Raw genomic sequence first — 19,463 nt, forward strand, 5'->3', positions numbered from 1 at the left:
AGGTTTACAGGCCATCATGCACGTCTCTATCCAGGGACAACGTGGAGCCTCCCAATTTTTGGCTGCCCTGGCAAAGGGCTATACTAAAATAGACCCACTTCCTTACAATGGGCACTTCAGGTTTACAGGCCATCATGCACGTCTCTATCCAAGGACAACGTGGAGCCTCCCAATTTTTGGCTGCCCTGGCAAAGGGCTATACTAAAATAGACCCACTTCCTTACAATGGGCACTTCAGGTTTACAGGCCATCATGCACGTCTCTATCCAGGGACAACGTGGAGCCTCCCAATTTTTGGCTGCCCTGGCAAAGGGCTATACTAAAATAGACCCACTTCCTTACAATGGGCACTTCAGGTTTACAGGCCATCATGCACGTCTCTATCCAGGGACAATGTGGAGCCTCCCAATTTTTGGCTGCCCTGCCTAAGGGCTATACTAAAATAGACCCACTTCCTTACAATGGGCACTTCAGGTTTACAGGCCCTCATGCACGTCTGTATGCAGGGGCATTGGTGAACCTCACAATTTTGGACTGCCCTGGCAAAGGAAAATACTACAAAGACTCACTTCCTCAAAATGGGCACATTAGACTCAAGAGGCCTTCATGTACGTCTCTTCTCAGGGACATCGGAGTGCCACACAATGTTTTCACGTAAAATCTTTCATGTATTAATCTCAAAAAGTAACATACACCAGCTCTATCTCACTATTGCGTATGTGCCCTTAACATTTCTGCCATGAAAAATCATTTTGGGGTCATTTTGGAAGGTTTTCTGGTGAGTCCGTAAAAATGGCGTGAAACGCGGACAAAATTGTTCACAGCTGTGACTTTTGAGTGATAAATGCTTCAAGGGGTCTTCCCCATGCTGTTGCCATGTCATTTGAGCACTCTTCTGAGACTTTTGTGACATTTTTAGGGTTTCTCCATGCTGCCGGGGGGTCATTTCACAAAAATACTCGGGTCTCCCATAGGATAACATTGGGCTCGTTGCGCGGCCCGAGTACACGAGTATCTTGGGAGGCTCGGCCCGAGCTTCGAGCACCCGAGCTTTTTAGTACTCGCTCATCACTAGTTCTCAACATCATTTAGGCAAGCCTCTGAAATGCTGGGAGAATATAGTCTGGTCAGATGAGATTTAAGGCTGCTTTATACCAGACAATCTATCGTGCGATAGATCGTCGGGGTCACGGTTTTTGTGACGCACATCCGGCATCGCTGGCGATGTCGGCCTGTGTGACACCTCCTAGCGACGCAGTATCGCTCACAAATCGTGAGTCGTGTACTGGTCGCTAGGTTCCACAATATCGTTTAATTTAGTTGTTCATCGTTTCCGTGGTAGCACACGCCGCTCCGTGTGACACGCCGGGAACGATTAACAGCAGCTCACCTGTGTCACTCGGCTGCCGCCGGCTATGTGAAGGAAGGAGGTGGGCGGGATGTTTACGTCCCACTCATCTCCGCCCCTCCGCTTCCATTGGCCGGTGGCCGTGTGACGTCGCTGTGACGCCGAACATCCCTCCCACTCCAGGAAGTGGACGTTCGCTGCCCACAGCGTGGTCGCACGAGAGGTAAGTACGTGTGATGGGGGTTACTGACTTTGTGCGACACGGGCAGCGATTTTCCCTTGACGCAAAAAGGACGGGGGCGGGTACGATCGATTGTGAAATTGCACAATCGGTCGTACCGTGTAAAGCAGCCTTAAGATTGAACTATTTTTACTTCAAAACACCAATAAATGGCCAAAATCATATATTAGCTAACTCTGAAGTAAGAACAATAAGCTATAAAGAACAGAGTGAATAGCCAAAAGGTAGAATCAAATAATATCTTTATTGAAAAAATTAAAAATTTGTGAAGAAGCCCCTGGCGAAACGCGCGTTAGGGTATTTATTTTCTCCAAGCTCCGTGCACTTTATTCTGGCAGCCTGACACTGGTTCGTATGGCTGCTTTTGTATCCCCTGGCCTCTTCATGCTCTTATGGCTGCATCTTTGAACCTCGGGCTAATGCAATATTACTTGTCATGTTGCTGCTAAAACCGCTGGTTTTCGGTGCTCTGGGTCAGTGCAATAATTATTATCTTTTTGCTGCTATTTATCATCTTTGGGTTGGTGCAATATATTATACATTGGCAGTGCCATTTATACTTTTCTAGCTCATTATTGAAACACAGCCCATATAGTGCATTTTATCTACTTCTTGCCTTATTTGCACAGGTGGATTTGTCCCACATATCTGATTTATTGCTTTATGTACTGACTGAAGAGGAGTGTAATATCTAACCTTATATTGAGGACCCCTAGTGGTCAAAATAGATATATATATATATTTATCCATTATGTATTGGTGATACAATTGTGCTTTTGGGTTGCTTATGGATGGAAATAATTTTCATGGTGTATCCCCTTTTTCTTTTTTTGTTTGTTAGTGTTTTTTACTTTGCTGATTAATTTTTTCAATAAAGATATTATTTGATTCTACCTTTTGGCTATTCACTCTGTTCTTTATAGGTTATTATTTTTACTTCAAATACACACCATGTTTGGAGGCCAAAAGGCACTGCTTATCACCCCTAAAGCACCATACCAAAGGTGAAGTTTGAAAGTGGGAACATCATGGTGTAGGGCTGTTTTTCAGCATATGGTACTGGCAACTTCATATAATTGAAGGAAGGATGAATGGACAAATGTACCGAGACATCCTTGATAAAAATCCACAGCCATCTACCATGATGATGAAGATGAAACAACCAAGACATTCTTGAAAAAAATCTGCTGTCACCTACCAGGATGATGAAGATTAAATGAGGGTGCATATTTCAGTAAGACTATGATCCCAAACACACAGCCAAGAAAACTCTCAATTGATTTCAGAGAAAGAAAATAAAGCTACTAGAATGACCCAGCCAATCACCTGATATTAATCTAAGAAAACATTTATTAAAGGAAATAAAGCTCAGAATTTATAAAAAGCGCCCACTGCACCTCCAGGATTTGAAGAGTTTTTATGTGAAAAAATCAGCCAAAAATCACACATGAGAAATGCATGCATCTAGTTTCTCCATACAAGAGACATCTTGAAGTTGGCATCACCAACCAAGGTTTTGTATAAAGTATTAAATAAAATTTCTGTAAGTGTGTTGAATACTTTTTACCTGTATCATTTCTCATTTTTACACATCACTAAATTTATGGAAATCTATTTTTTTATTTCTATGCTTATGTGGATTGGATGGGTTATTACTGACATCTGATGAGAAATTTATGTAAATAGCATCTAAAGAAAAATATTGACTTAGAGAATGGGGGACATGTTCAATACTTCTTTCACCCTCCGTATATACAAATATTGTTTTTATTTGTTTTACTCACTTATATAACGCTAACAATTACACAACACTTTACAGACGTGACTATCACTATCCCCACTGGGGCTCACAATCTAAATTTCCTATCAGTATGTTTTTGGAGTGTGGGAGGAAATCAGAGAGCCCAGAGGAAACTGACGGAAACACGAGGAGAACATACAAACTCATTGCAGATGTTGTCCTTGATGGGATTTAAACCAAGGACCCCAGCACTGAAAGACTGTAATGCTTATCACTGAGTCACCATGCTATGCATGTATATTATATATAGATAGATATAGATATGTAAATATATGCCCTCATGTTGTACGCTTTATCTTGGCTGTGTGTCAAAATATGATTAACCCCATGCCTTTTTTTAAAAAATTAACTAATTCAATTAAAAAAAAAAAGTCATGGAGTCAAAACAGTCATGGAGTCCCCCAATTTTGATACCCCGCCAAGATAAAACAGCTAGGGGCTTGTATTCTCAGGATAGGGTGGCCCATGGTTATTGAACTCTCCACAGTCTAAATATAACAGCTCACAGCTGCCTCAGAATGGCAAATCCATTAGATGTAAAAATCTCATATCGATTGCCCTGTACCGGTGGCAATCCAGGTAATATAAGGGGCTAATAACAGCTGTGATTTGTCAAAAAATCATAGCAGCCATGAAGACCTGGATAAGTAATTACTAATTGTGTAAGTAAAAAGACTAAACCAAAACAAAAAGAAAAGTCCTTTATTAATAAAATAAACAAAACAAACACCCTCTTTCTTCAATTTATTAACCCCCAAAACACCCCTGCAGGTCTGACGCAATCCACACCATGATTTTGCACAACACTCCAAATGCTACATCCTCAGATCGCAGTGCATGGTCAGATTAGTAAACGTGACCGATCAGTGCAACCTCTTAGACACACTGATGATACCCCAGCTAGGTGAACTCACCTGAGGTGAACTCATTAAACTCAATTCCGGTAATCCGCCATTGAGTTTAATGGTCCTGGATTACTATATTATTGACTTCAATGGTGCCGGATTACTTGATTAATTGGCACCACAAAACTCAATGCTAGATTATGCATGTGCATTCCGGTAATCCGGGATTGAGTTCATTGAGCTTACCTGAGGTCACAGCTGATGGTTCTAATCACATCCCAGCTGTAACTTCAGGTGAGCTCACCTCAGGTGAACTCATTGAACTCCATGCTAGATTACTGAATTAGACTGTGTGTGCACGTCAAGTATTTGGTTGCAGAAATTTCTGCATCTCCTGGCAGAAAAACTCACAACACATTTTTGAAGCATTTTTCTGCCAGGAGATGCAGATTCAGTTCCACATTTTCTGCAACCAGAAGCTCAACATCCACACATAGTATAATCTGGTAATCCAGCATTGAGTTCAATGACTTCACTTGAGGTGTGTTCACTGAGTTAAATGTGTTCACCTCTGGTGAGCTCATCTGAGATCACAATTGGGGTACGTGTGAACAGACAGCTTTGACCTTACGTATACTCACTGATGTCACCACTCTCACAGCTGTGGCTCATCAGTATGTCCTACAGCCTGCAGTGATCAGTCACATATTTTAATGTGACCAGGCACTTGGAACCCAGGATATAGCAGATCTGGTATCATCATGGGACGTCATAGTGTTGAGTACATTTGACCTGCAGGGATTTTTTTGGGGGGGTTAATAAATTGGAGAAAGTGGGTGTTTTTTTATTTTTAAATAAAGGATTTTTCTCTGGGCTGTGTGTTCTTATTTATACAATTAGTAATGGTCTCATAGACCCCCACCCATTACTAATACAGGGATTTGTGGCACAGTGATATTTTGACAAATTACAGCTGTCATTAACTCATTATATTACTTTGATTACCACCGCACCAGGGCAATCAGAATGAGCAGGGTGAGCGCCAAGATTGGTGAATCTAATGGATATGCCAGTTCTGGAGCAGCTGTGGGCTGCTATTTTTAGACTGTGGAGGGCTCAATAACCATGCGCCTTTCTAGCCTCAGAATACCAGCCCGAGTTGTCTGCTTTATCAGCGCTGGGTATCAAAATTGTGTTGGACCCCATGCTTTTTATTTAAATCATTAAAAAATAGCTGCTTGGGGTCCCTCGTATTTTGATACACAGCCAAGATAAAGTGCACAGAATAAAGGGGATTGCACATCATTTTTTTACAATAATTTACTTATATTTGGGGATGCAGGCAGCTAGTGAGAAGCTGATCAATCACAGACGCCAGCACAGAGGGTGTGTGCAATCTGACTGCAACCAATCACAGATGCTGTAATAGAGGGTGGGCTGGAAAAGCAGTGAATATTCATAAGGTTTAATGAACAGACTCTGAAGCAGTGTGACAACCAGATGGAAACCCAGCATAATTGACCTGCTTTAATCCCCATTTTGCTAGCTTTTGCCGCCCCTAGCCCTTACACCATTTTATAGCACTAAACTTTAGGTCCCCATAAATTTATATGGGGGACCGGACTTGGGCTCAAGTTCGGGCTAAGTCTGATCCTGACCTGGTGAGCCTGAAAATCTGTGGGTTTGCCCATCTCTACAGTCAATAGGAATGTATACATTTTCAAACACTGGACCCACATTAATGTTTTGAATAGGTAGTAGTACTAGTACTATTTTGGAAAAAAACAACTTTTGTACTAAGAAAATGTGGATTTCCATCAATCAGATATTGATACTATATGTCAGCCATATGCTAATGATATATATCTTTGGAAAGTGCTTTTAAAGGGTAAATGTACTTTACAATAACTTTTCAGAGTAAGCTCTCAAGTGAGTGGCTTCATGTTAAAATAACAATATTTCTGGCAATTATAAGCAGTACTGAGCAGTGTACCTGTGACTCCATCTCTAGTATATGCTACCTAAGATCTGTACCCTCTGTTCATTTGCCCCTGTATCTGTTCCTCTATCTTCCTACTCCTCCTGGTAGCCTGTCTTGTCTTGACCAAGAGAGACTTGAACTAATTTGTCAGAGTGAATGATGAGTTCACGATGTTAGGAAGGTAAACTAGTGTTATAAAAATGGAGAAAGAAATGTATTTTTCTGATAAAATAAATTATGTTTATAATGTACTATTGATTTATGAAAAGTTTATTGAAAGTACAGTTTTCTTTGAAGTAATTGCAATGAGCAGTTCCCTAATTGACTTTTAAGGATCAAATAAAGGCTCAAAGAGGATAATAAGTTAACAGGCTTCTGTTTGCAATAGGCAATTTGTCCGGTATTTTGTATATTAATGTGTCACTTATAATTAATCATTATAGAAAGATACTATGTAGCGTACAGACTCAATGAAAAAGTGGAAAAAGTGTCAATTTCTCAGTTGTGCAGGTCTAAACTGAGAACTGTCAGATAACAGATGTTTCACACATGACTGGTCACTACACAAATAATTCACTTAAAAACCGCTGTATACAGTAATGTGGTAAATGTGTTAGAGAAAATGTCCTTCCATAGGATGTTGTTAGTTGAGTTACACCCAAAGAGTGTTTTATCTAAATTTTAGAGTTAAAATATGCTGTAGATTGTTTACTATACATATAGATACTGTATAGGTGTACAGGGGATTCTGCAAAAACCAAAAGCTTTGTCACCCAAAGAAAGCTCGAGCTAATAGAAAAGAAAGATATGAAACCAGGACATCTCTTTTGTTTGTGGTCACTAAAGTCACCAGAGGTTTGTTATGTAAATTAGTCTTTCTGAGGAACTATTCTGGAGAAAATAAAATAATTTACATATTTCAGATCATGTGTACAGTTTGAAGATAAGATATGATGCAAATTGGAAAGGCTTTTACCGGACATTCCCCATGTTACCACAGTATGATTATTTTTTTTTACGACTTCATTTTTTAAAGGCGGTTTTGCACATACGTATTCACATTTTTTATAACTTTGAATATTGTTCAAGATTTTAGAGAAAAGATGGAAAGATGCAATGGGTCTCATTAATTTCTTAAGCCCCCGTCACATTTAACGACTTACCAGTGATCCAGAAAACGATGCGACTTGATAAGGATCGCTGGTAAGTCGCTGGGAGGTCGCTGGTAAGATGTCACACAGTCAGATCTTACCAATGATGCAGTAATGATGAGCGACCTGTATAATGATCTAGACAGGCGTTGGGACTGTGTTAGGAGGTCGTTGGTAGGCGTCAAACACAGCGATGCGTCCTGGTCAGCAGGACATCGCCTTTGAAGAAAATGGTCTGGACCATTCGGCAATGACTAGCGATCTCATAGCAGGGGCCTGATCGCTGGTAGGTGTCACACATAACGAAATCACTGCTGCGTCACAGAAATGGTGACGCAACAACAATCTCGTTAGCGATCTCGTTGTGTGTGACGGGGCCTTTAAACATCTCTTGAAGCTGAGCTCTGATTGCCTACTATTCACAACAAAAACAGTTTTACTATAATGGATTGTTCCAATGTAGCATTTATGATCCGAATTTTCTACATTTTTTCATGTTGAAAAATGCAGCATTTTAAAATAATAAAGTTTTAATTGCATTATTTGACCTGTGACTCATTTTTAAAAACACAGCATGCCAAGTCTTTCTGTGTTTTCATTGCAATTTGTCCCAGTTAAGATCAAAATGGCCAAAAAAAGTAACAAAAAGGCATAAAAACATAAAAAATTTCTACTGTGGTTTTCTGATTATATCCTGCATTTATCAGCCTGAAAAAAAAGCAAGAAAAACATGACTGGGATCCAATAAGCATTATGGAGTACAAACCACACAAGGGAAGCAGGGTTCTGTTTATCATGACCCACCCTATGCATATACTCAACATTGAATTTGCAACACCAATTATGAAAAATTGTAGAGTTATGAAAATTACAGGGTGTTAATAATATGCATTTGATGAAAAAAATGGAACAAAACTTTCAAAACATCTTGATTTCTACAGTATTGAGTATTAGTTCCATGCGCAGAAACTCATAGGCATGCTGTTACCCCTTCACCCTCCGGGGATTTCTTCCTTTTTGTTTTGTCCTCCCCTTCTTCCAAGAGCCATAAACTTTTTTATTTTTCCATCAATATAGCCATATGGGACTTGTTTTTGTGGGATGAGTTGTACTTTTGAATGAGACCATTAGTTTTACCACATAGTGTACCACAAAATGGGAAAAAAAATTCCAAGTGTGGTGAAGTTGCAAAAAAAGAATGCAATTACACAGCTGTTATGGGGGTCTTTTATTTACCACAGTCACTATATGGTAAAACTGATGTGTCAATATGATGCCTCATGTCAGTATGGGTTCGTAGATACGAAACTTGTTTACTTTTACTATTATCTAAGGGATGAAAAAAAAATCGGAAGTTTGTCCAAAAAAACAATAGCACTTTTGTTGCCAATTTCCAGAACCCGTAGAGTTCTCATTTTTTTGGGATCTGGGGCTCAGTGATAGCTTATTTTTTGCATCTTGTGCTAACATTTTTAATGATACTATTTTTGCATAGACACATAGTTTTCATTGCCGGTTATTGCATTTTAATGCAATGTTGCAATGATCAAAAACATAATATAGGGGTTTGGAATTTTGTTATTGCTTGTGTACAAATCATATTAACTGATTTTATATTTGATAGATCAGGCATTTATAAATGCGGCGATAACAAATGTGTATTTTTTTCTTTGTTTTATTGTTTTAGGCCTGCGCCACACATCCGTGCCTCCGGCACGTGTTTGTCATTTTTTACACGTACCGGCGGCACGGAGACACTTTAACCAATGCTACCCTATTGTAGCAGGCACACACACGTAAAACCACACGGAACGTGTGTCCATGTGCGTTTGTACGTGTGTGCGTTTTTGAAAGCGCTGACATGTCCGTTTTTTCACCGGCAGCACGGGTGTCACACGGCCCGCACCCGCACCACACGGGTGTAGTGTGGATGCGGTTCCGTGTGACACGCGCCGGAGAAAACACACATGTCATTGGAAAAAAAACAAAACATTAACTCACCTTCTCCAGCCCTCCTGTCTCTGCCGCTGCTGCCTCTTGCTGCCGACCGCCGCTCATTATTCTCATTGAATATTCACTTCACTGCCTGGCAGCAGCGGGGAGACGGGAGGGCTGGAGACCGAGGATCAGCACCACGGACAGCAGCGTGGACATCAGGAAGGACCAGGTGAGTATAATAATTACCGGTTCTACGTGTGCTATCGCGGATAGCACACGTAGAACACACGTGGCCCGCACTTACCAGAGACACGTACTTACCTGCACGCAACACGCAGGGAAAATACGTGTCTCTCGGCACGTGCGTGAATTTCACGTGAGTGTGGCAGAGGCCTTACTTTCAATGTAGCGAAAGGGGGGTGATTTGAAACTTGTTTTTACTTTTTTTATTGATTTTACTAAACCCCCAGGAAACTTTATTGCTGCACACTCTGATTGCTTGTGCTGATCAAAGTGATGCTGCAACAACGCGCTACAATTTCAACACCATGGCACCCTAAGATGGCATCACGAGGCCACTGATGGCAACAGGGAATAATCCGATCCTGGCGACAGATATTTAAATCTCACTGTCAGATTTTGACAGCGCGATCTAAGTGGTTAGCAAGCGTGGGTGTATCTCTGATCCACCTGCGCCTGTTAGCCACACATATCTGCTGATCAGATTAGCAGACATCTGCGGGGACTACCACAAGCTCATCACCGGAGCCCTCGGTAACCAGGGTGAAACTACCTTGGACGTATGTATACGTTCAATGTTGTGAAGGGGTTCATAAGTTTAATAACGGTTCACTGAGGAATGTTCTGTTATGCTGAATGCAGCAAGGCATGCAAATCATCAAGAACCTTTGCTGGCAGCTCACTTTGCAATTTCTGACCAATGATGCCCTGAGACACTGCAGACCATAGTAGTATGTGAAGGCCATGAAAACAGCTTACAATAGCACTAATAACATATGGCCTGACATTGTCATTTTTAAAATGGTACACCTTATAGAAATGGCTGCACCACTAGTTCCACGATTGATCCATTCTGTAGAGCAAGTCAAACTGGGAGTCAGATATCAAACATAAGAAGACATTTACACTGAATTGTGTTATACGTCAGATACTTAGCTCCAGTGGAGGCTGGAATGGAATGTTTTTCTCTTCAGTGAGGAATGCCTCTTTTCTGACTGACACAATAATAGGCGCTGATTGGTTGTGGACCATGTGGACATCACCATGAAGTTTTCTTCATTAGGGATCATCACACTGGACCTACTTCAGGGCTTATGGTGTGGGGAAACTGGACTCATCTCATCTTCATTGCAGGTATACTAACAGCTTGGTGTTACAATGATTTGTTTGTAGAAGTAGTAGGAGCATTTTAATTATGGTAACACCAGTCCAAATACTGTTCAAGCTACTTTGAGCAGCCTTTGTGACCTAAACAAGCTACCATAGCCTTCAACATCTCAAGAATTGCCTCCCAGCGAGGACATCTGGGATGTCAATGGTAGGCAATAACAGAGGACTTGGCAGTAGCGGATGTTGATAATATGCAAGTGCACTAAACAAGGCAGAACATTCCTCAACCATTAATACCTTCATTGATAGCATGCCAACACATGTAAATGTGTGTATTTATGCCTATGATACTTATACTTAAAGGGGTGGTTCACCCATATTTTTTATTAATCGTTATTATATTGAGAAACAATGTTTCTCTCAAATACCTTATGTTGGCAAGAGTGCCTGTGAGAGGTGCTATTGCAGACTGCTGTTCCCCGCTCTGTGACGCCTGGCCTCCGTGACCTCGGGGTTCCGGTGACGTCACGTCAGGTTCCTGACACCATGGCTGGCCATAGTGTCTGTGAGTGATGGGCTGTGGGCGGTGTTTCACTGCTAATAGGAGTGTTTCACTGCTTCTGCTTGCAGCGTTCTGCTGTGAGGGAGGAGGGAGCAGATGGGCTGTGATGAGCGATGAAACACCGCCCACAGCCCATCACTCATGGACACTGAGGTCGGCCCCAGTCTTCCTGACTCACTGGGCTGTGGGTGGTGTTTCATCGCTCGTCACAGCCCAGCGTGTCTCCTGCTTGCAGCGCTCTGCTGTAAAGGAGGAGAGAGCAGATGGGCTGTGACGAGCAGTGAAACACTGCCCACAGCCCATCACTCACGGACACTGCGGCTGGCCGCAGTGTCAGGAACTTGATGTGACGTAACTGGATCCCCGAGGTCACGAAGGCTGGGGGTCACGGAGCGGAGAACAGTGGTCTGAAATAGCACCTCTCACAGGCACTATTGCCAACATAAGGTATTTGAGAGAAACATTGTTTCTCAATATAATATCGATCTAGAAAATAAAAAAATATGGGGGAACCACCATTTTAATACTAAATACATTGAGATGTTTTAAAACATCTTTGAATTGCATAATTTACATATCATTAACATGTCTATCAATTGTGTGATTTCCCTAATTCAACTACCTTTGTTTCATGGAGTTGTAATTTCAATGTTGAGGAATGTATAGGACATTAAAGGAATGTATCAGTAGCATTAATTCTCCTAAGCCATCTATTTTGGCATCCTGTTCATAGAAAATTGACTAAAACATATCATCATATCTGCAATCTGATTCCAAATAAGTCAATGTTTTTTCCGAATGCGTAAATGAGCAGTTAAGTCCCTTGATGGGACTCAAATCTCCTTAAGGTGCAAAAAGGAAAGCTGGATTCACATATACAGTAGGTATAAACATGTCAAGGCTTTATTCCATCATGTTAAAAGGGTATCCAAAGCAAAACCCATGAAAAACTTTCCCATTTTTGGGACTGAAATGGTAATTCCATGCATCAGAGGTGGGGATTGGCATAAGAAACTATCTCTCAGGGAAGCCTTCTACATGAATAGGTTGGACACTAAAGTACCCAAAGGTATGAACTATAGAAAAGACACTATGTTAGTCTATTAGTGTATGTCAGTAATATAGTTGAATTTGATGTATGTTCTTTTCTTGTTTCATTTCTTTCTTATATGTTTTTCACTAGTTTATAGGATTGTAAATTCTAGATTATAATATTTTATACATATATTTTTGGAATCCTTGAACTAAAGGGTGCTTTACATACTGCGACATCGCTAACGATATATCGTCGGGGGTCACGATGTTTGTGACGCACATCCGGCGTCATTAGCAACATCGCAGCTTGTGACACCAAGGAGCGACGATCAATGATCGTAAAAACGTCAAAAATCGTTGATCATTGTCACGTTGCTCCTTTTCATAATATCGTTGGTGGTGCATGCCGCTGGTTGTTCATCGTTCCTGTGGCATCACACATCACTATGTGTGACACCTCAGGAACAACGAACATCTCCTTACCTGCGTCCACTGGCAATGTGGAAGGAAGGAGGTGGGCGGGAAGTTCCGACCGCTCATCTCCGCCCCTCCTCTGCTATTGGACGGCTGCCGTGTGACGTCGCTGTGATGCCACACAAACCGCCCCTTAGAAAGGAGGCGGTTCGCCGGCCACAGTAACGTCGCAGGGAAGGTAAGTCCGTGTGACGGGTGTAAGCGATGTTGTGCGCCACGGGCAGCGATTTGTGCATGACGCACAACCGACGGGGGCGGGTACGCTTGCTAGCGATATCGATAGCAATATTGTAGCGTGTAAAGTACCCTTTAATCTATTTATTGATATCTATGTGTATTGGACGATAGACACACATGGTTGTTTCTCTGCAATTTGGTAACCAATTAACAATTAATTCCATTTCTTCCCTGAAGGTGTAACCTTCAAATACAGTAGCTCCTTTCCTTGATGTCTGTACACATTTTATGACTAAAAGCTTTTGCCAGAAACACAGAATTAGTGATGAGCGAGTATGCTTGTTACTACTCGGTACTCGCACGAGTATCACTGTACTCGGGCTACTCAGCGGGTACCGAGTAATTTTGCAATACTCATGCTTTAGTCGTGGTCTTCATCCCTGCATGTTGGCGCTCTTTTGAGAGCCAGCCCTCATGCAGGGATTGGCTGGCAGACCACTGCAATGCCACAGCCCTGTTAGTTGTGGAATTGCAGTGATTGGCCGGCCCGCACAGCGTGACCGAGCCTTTATACCGGCGGGCGCGCTGTGCTCTGTACACAGCCATCTCATATTCCCTGCTTTCCACGCCCACAGGCGCCTATGATTGGTTGCAGTGAGACACGCCCCCACGCTGAGTGACAGGTGTCACACTGCACCCAATCACAGCAGCCGGTGGGCGGGTCTATACTGTGCAGTAAAATAAAGAAATAAATAATTAAAAAAAACGGCGTGCGGTCCCCCCAATTTTAATACCAGCCAGATAAAGCCATACAGCTGAAGGCTGGTATTCTCAGGATGGGGAGCTCCACGTTATGGGGAGCCCCCCACCCTAACAATATCAGTCAGCAGCTGCCCAGAATTGCCGCATACATTATATGCGACAGTTCTGGGGCTGTACCCGGCTCTTCCCGATTTACCCTAGTGCGTTGGCAAATCGGGGTAATAAGGAGTTAATGGCAGCCCATAGCTGCCACTAAATCCTAGATTAATCATGTCAGGCGTCTCCCCGAGATTCCTTCCATGATTAATCTGTAAATTACAGTTAAAAAACACACACACCCGAAAAATCCTTTATTAGAAATAAAAAACACTAACAAAGTCCCTCATTACCAATTTATTAACCCCGACAAACCCTCCATGTCCGGCGTACTCCACGGACTCCGGCGTCGCGTCCAGCTCTGCTGCATGGAAGTGACAGGAGCTGCAGAAGACACCGCCGCTCCGGTCACCTCCACGCAGCTAATGAAGGGAATAGCGCGATCAGCTGCTGTCAGTCAGGTAACTCCCGGCCACCGCTGGATCCAACGGTGGCCGCGATTAACCTCAGTGACAGCAGCTGATCGCTATACTCACCTCAGTTGGTGCATGGAGCTGACTGGAGCGGCGGTGAGTAGCGCGATCAGCTGAGCTGTCACTGAGGTTACCCGCGGCCACCGCTGCATCCACCGCTGGATCCAGGTAACCTCAGTGACAGCTCAGCTGATCGCTATACTCATCTCATTAGCTGCGTGGAGGTGACCGGAGCGGCGGTGTATTCTGCAGCTCCTGTCACTTCCATGCAGCAGAGCTGGACGCGATGCTGGAGGACTGTAGAGTACGCCGGACATGGAGGGTTTGTCGGGGTTAATAAATTGGTAATGAGGGACTTTGTTAGTGTTTTTTATTTCTAATAAAGGATTTTTCGGGTGTGTGTGTTTTTTAACTGTAATTTACAGATTAATCATGGAAGGAATCTCGGGGAGACACCTGACATGATTAATCTAGGATTTAGTGGCAGCTATGGGCTGCCATTAACTCCTTATTACCCCGATTTGCCAACGCACTAGGGTAAATCGGGAAGAGCCGGGTACAGTCCCAGAACTGTCGCATATAATGTATGCGGCAATTCTGGGCGGCTGCTGACTGATATTGTTAGGGTGGGGGGCTCCCCATAACGTGGAGCTCCCCATCCTGAGAATACCAGCCTTCAGCCGTATGGCTTTATCTGGCTGGTATTAAAATTGGGGGGACCGCACGCCGTTTTTTTTAATTATTTAATTATTTATTTCACTGCACAGTATACACACACCGGCTGCTGTGATTGGGTGCAGTGAGACAGCTGTCACTCAGTGTGGGAGCGTGTTTCACTGCAACCAATCATAGGCGCCGAAAAGCAGGAAAGCAGAGAATACGAGATTGATTAATGAGCGGCCGGCTTTTTCAAAAGAGGAAAAGCCACCGGAGTTTGAACAGCTGTGCAGCGCCGCGGCAGTGATCGGGGAACGGTAAGTAAGAGAGAGGGGGGGGAAGTGACCGACAGACTGTGAGAGGGGGACAGACAAGACAGAGAGAGACAGACCGACGGGAGATAGAATGAAAAAAAAAATGACCAACATCGTTAGTAAAAAGCACAAAACGTGCGTTTTGGACATCGGAGTGCCACACAAGGTTTTCACGTAAAATCTTTCATGTATTAATCTCAAAAAGTAACATACACCAGCTCTATCTCACTATTGGGTATGTGCCCTTAACATTTCCGCCATGAAAATTCATTTTGGTGTCATTTTGGAAGGGTTTCTGGTGAGTCCGTAAAAATGGCGTAAAACTTGGACAAAATTGTTCACAGCTGTGACTTTTGAGTGATAAATGCTTCAAGGGGTCTTCCCCATGCTGATGCCATGTCATTTGAGCACTCTTCTGAGACTTTTGTGACATTTTTAGGGTTTCTACATGCTGCCGGGGGGTCATTTCACAAAAATACTCGGGTCTCCCATAGGATAACATTGGGCTCGGTGCTCGGGCCGAGTACACGAGTATCTTGGGAGGCTCGGCCCGAGCTTCGAGCACCCGAGCTTTTTAGTACTCGCTCATCACTAATCAGAATTAATAGATTTTATTGGGCTTTCCTATGGATATCCTTTTAAAATGATTGAATAAAGCTTTGGAAATGTTTTATACCTATATACGGATCCAGCTTTACTTTTTGCATCTGTCACCTTTGGTCAGTAGTTTGGATCAATGCACGTAAAGATGGGAGCAACCATATTCTTCATTGCATGGTGAGGCATTTTAACAATCACATTTTTCTCAGACTGTAAATCTTCTTTAGGCTCTGTGCGCACTACACCTTTTTACCCGCGGATTTACCCGCGGATTTGCCGCGGAAATTTCTTGAGAAATGTCTACAATCTTTGTGCAGACATTTCCCAGCAAATTCTATGGAAAAAAAAAATAACTGTGCGCACTTGTGCGGATTTTTCTCAAGAAATTTCCTTGAGAAGAATTTCTCGAGAAACTTTCTTGAGAAAATGAACATGTCCATTATTTCCGCAGGTACCCTGCGGATTTCGGCAGTACAGCCTGCAAAAATCCGCAGGGAACCACCCGCGGGAAAATCGCGGCAATTCCGCGGCTATTCCGCGGCTAATCCGCGGCAAATCCGCGTCAAATACGCATGCGGATTTGGTGCAGATTTTTTACGGAGGTCTGGAAATCTTTCACTCCCAGAAGTTTCTCAAGAAATTTTCTTGAGAAACTTCACATTTCTAGTGCGCACATAGCCTTAGAGTCTGCCTCCAGAGATTATTTTAAATGACAGTGGGCATTAAAAATGTGAGACAAGTAATGACTGACAGTCTGTTTTCCTGATTTCCTTATTTCACTGCAGAGTTGTATTAGCTTACAAATAACAGTATAACAGAGGTGAACTTTGTCTCATTACAAATACATCTGTAGTTGTAGCACTCCTCAGTCAGCCTTGCTGTTCTGCCCTCCCCTGCATAATGGCTGCTTGAGATATGGAAGCTGAAGAAGTGTTAGTTATAATCACACACATCTCTGCAGTGAGATCAGGAGAGCAGACTGTCAGTCATTACATGTCTCATACTGGTAATGTCTGCTATCATTTAAACTAAGATCTCATATATATATTAAAAAAGACATGGATTTCTAAAAGTGACCAGTTTTCATTCCTATGCTATTACAGCTGCTCCTCTGAGTATTCTGTTTTGTGGGTTTTTTGTGTCTGCAAAATGGTTACACAGATAACAAGCATTTTAGATTGTATGTGCTTTTTTTGTTCATTATCAAGCTGCATTGTTTACAGCAGGTTCATTTTGCAGAAGCAAACTAGACATGCTCCCAAGGAATCCAGTGAGCAAGTAACTTTGATTAAGGCCAAAAAAATTAACAGTAAGTAAAAAGGTTAATGTCTCTGAAATCATAAGGCAGATTAAGAAAAAAACAAAACAACTGAATGCTCAGTGCAGCATCAGGAATAAAATAAGAACAAAAGCTGTGTACTTTTGATCTGGGGACAGGTTGTCTATAAGTTTTCTATCCTATGAAAAATAGCTATGTTCTGTCACTGTATACAAACATAAAACAGTGAGAGCTGACAATAGATATAATGGTTCTCGACAGCATTATCTGCTAACATCTCAGTTTACTTATAGAAAAGGAAGTGTTCCATTGTTACAATGTGTACATAGTGTTTTCCTACGGAAACAACTTGCATACTTTATATGTTGATTTTAAACAGAAATTAGGACACTTACCTGTCATTCTCCCACCAGTACGTCCTACCAAATTCACGGACAAGCGCATAGGAGAGTAACTGTCTACAGGGCGCCCAGAACTTGTTTTGCAGGAAATGTGTTGTTGCCTTTATTAACACCATCATGTTTAGAACACACTTCCTGAAGTCATTTACCACAGCTAAGAAGAAGTTCTTCTGAACTTGCACAGGCTAAAATTAACTAAGCAATCCTTATGTCACATGAACCCATGACAAAGGTTTATATATATATATATATATATATATATATATATATATATATATATATATAAAAAAAATAAAATATATACATATATATATTCTATATATGTGTGTATATATATATATATATATATATATATATATATATATATATATATACATATATATATATAGTATATACTGTGTGTGTGTGTATATATCTATGTATATATATACAGAAAATAGAAGAGATCCAGCAGAAAATCGGTAAATCCAGCAAAACTTGGACCGTGAAGAAGGCAGCTTTCACCGCCGAAACACGTCCGTGATGCATTTGTCCTGCATTTACTTTATCTCCTCAGCTCTGTTATGTTTTAAATTTTTTCTGCAAATAAATGTACAAATTTTATGCCACCTGGATTTACCGATTTTTTTGCTGGATCTCGTCTATTTTCTGCATAACTGGGACTTGCTCCCAGTCTGGATCCGTGCATTACACAAGGTAACAGGAATATTCATTATATGTTGAGCTTGGACAGGTGAGCTGGTCTACACATATATTGTTATATATATATACATATATATATATATATATATATATATATATATATATGTCACGCTCCCCGGGTCCTGACTCACTCACCGCTCCGGTCCCCGGTCCTCCTGCCCACGGCCACACAGCTCACTCTTCCCACTCTCCGTCCTACATGCTTCCTGTCCCCCGCTCCCAGCATTCCCTTGCGACCCAGGACACACTGTCGGGCGTTAGGGCATTAGTGCGCGCGGTCATTGACCTCCTCTTAAAGGGCCAGCTTTCCAGAAACAGGATATTGCCAAATTCAGGTACAGGGTATATTAGGACCTTCCTTCCATGTGGGCGGTGCCTGTTCAACGTGTTTCCCTAAGCTAGGTGTTCAGGTCCCCTCTTGCCTTGTCTCCTATTAACCCAGTGTCTTTCGCAGAGCCCGTCCTGCCACTCTTACCCGGTCCTGACCATGGTTCGCCCAGGAAGTCTTTCGGTGACTGTCGGCTGTGACCCCACCATCTTCTTCAGCCTGAACCCGTCTCCGATCCTCGGCTTCAACCGTTGACCTCTGCCCTCTTGTTCAGCTGGACCTGGATCCCACCTGACGTCTCTACACGTTACCTGAACCCGAGCCGCGTCATATGGACCTCCTCCAGTTGACGTCACCGCTAACTGCGTTGCTATGGCAACAGTGATCTCCGTTAATGACCGGCTGTGTCAGCCGGTCCCTAACGGAACGGGGAGTCGACCGTGTGCTAGAGCATGTCGCCGGTACACGGCGATACACAAATGTGCACCATGTACCGGAGAGATGCACTCGCAGGTCCTACATGACGCGTCATAGTCATGTGACCAGTCTGTAGCCAATGAGATAATAGCCACGTGACTGGTCACATGGCTATTTTGACGTCACGATAGGTCCTGCATCTCTGCTGGCAGTGCCGGTCAACGGGAGGATTCAGCGATCATCGGATGGAATAGTGGCAGGAGACAGAGTGCAGGAGGGATCGCGGGGACCGGTAAGTGTTATGGCAATGTTTATTAACTGTATGTGTACATTTATAATGCATTTTTATGTGTTTGTGATTGCCTCCCATTATAGCCTATTGGTTCGAGTTCGGTTCGTCGAACGTTCGACGAACCGAACTCGAACGGGAGCTCCGTTCGGCGAACCGACCTCGAGCTGAACCGCGACCGGTTCGCTCATCTCTAGCGTCCACCTCCAAGCTGAATTGTCAGTTCAACTCTGGTCGGTGGA

The 19,463-nt window shown here is 42.6% G+C and overlaps 1 protein-coding gene across 3 annotated transcripts in view; it reads right to left on the bottom strand.

Moving 5' to 3' along the window:
* BANK1 (B cell scaffold protein with ankyrin repeats 1) overlaps positions 1 to 17,543 on the bottom strand; it is a 1,061,267-nt gene extending 1,043,724 nt beyond the window's left edge. For all 3 annotated transcript variants that reach the window (XM_075350716.1, XM_075350725.1, XM_075350707.1), the window contains exon 1: positions 17,480 to 17,543. In XM_075350716.1, coding sequence (XP_075206831.1) covers positions 17,480 to 17,528 — 49 coding nt within the window. In that variant the 5' untranslated portion in view covers positions 17,529 to 17,543. The remainder of the gene's footprint in view (positions 1 to 17,479) is intronic.
* Between the last annotated feature and the right edge of the window lie 1,920 nt (positions 17,544 to 19,463).

Source organism: Anomaloglossus baeobatrachus, chromosome 1 (assembly GCF_048569485.1).
Source record: "Anomaloglossus baeobatrachus isolate aAnoBae1 chromosome 1, aAnoBae1.hap1, whole genome shotgun sequence".
Classification (NCBI taxonomy): Eukaryota; Metazoa; Chordata; class Amphibia; order Anura; family Aromobatidae; genus Anomaloglossus; species Anomaloglossus baeobatrachus.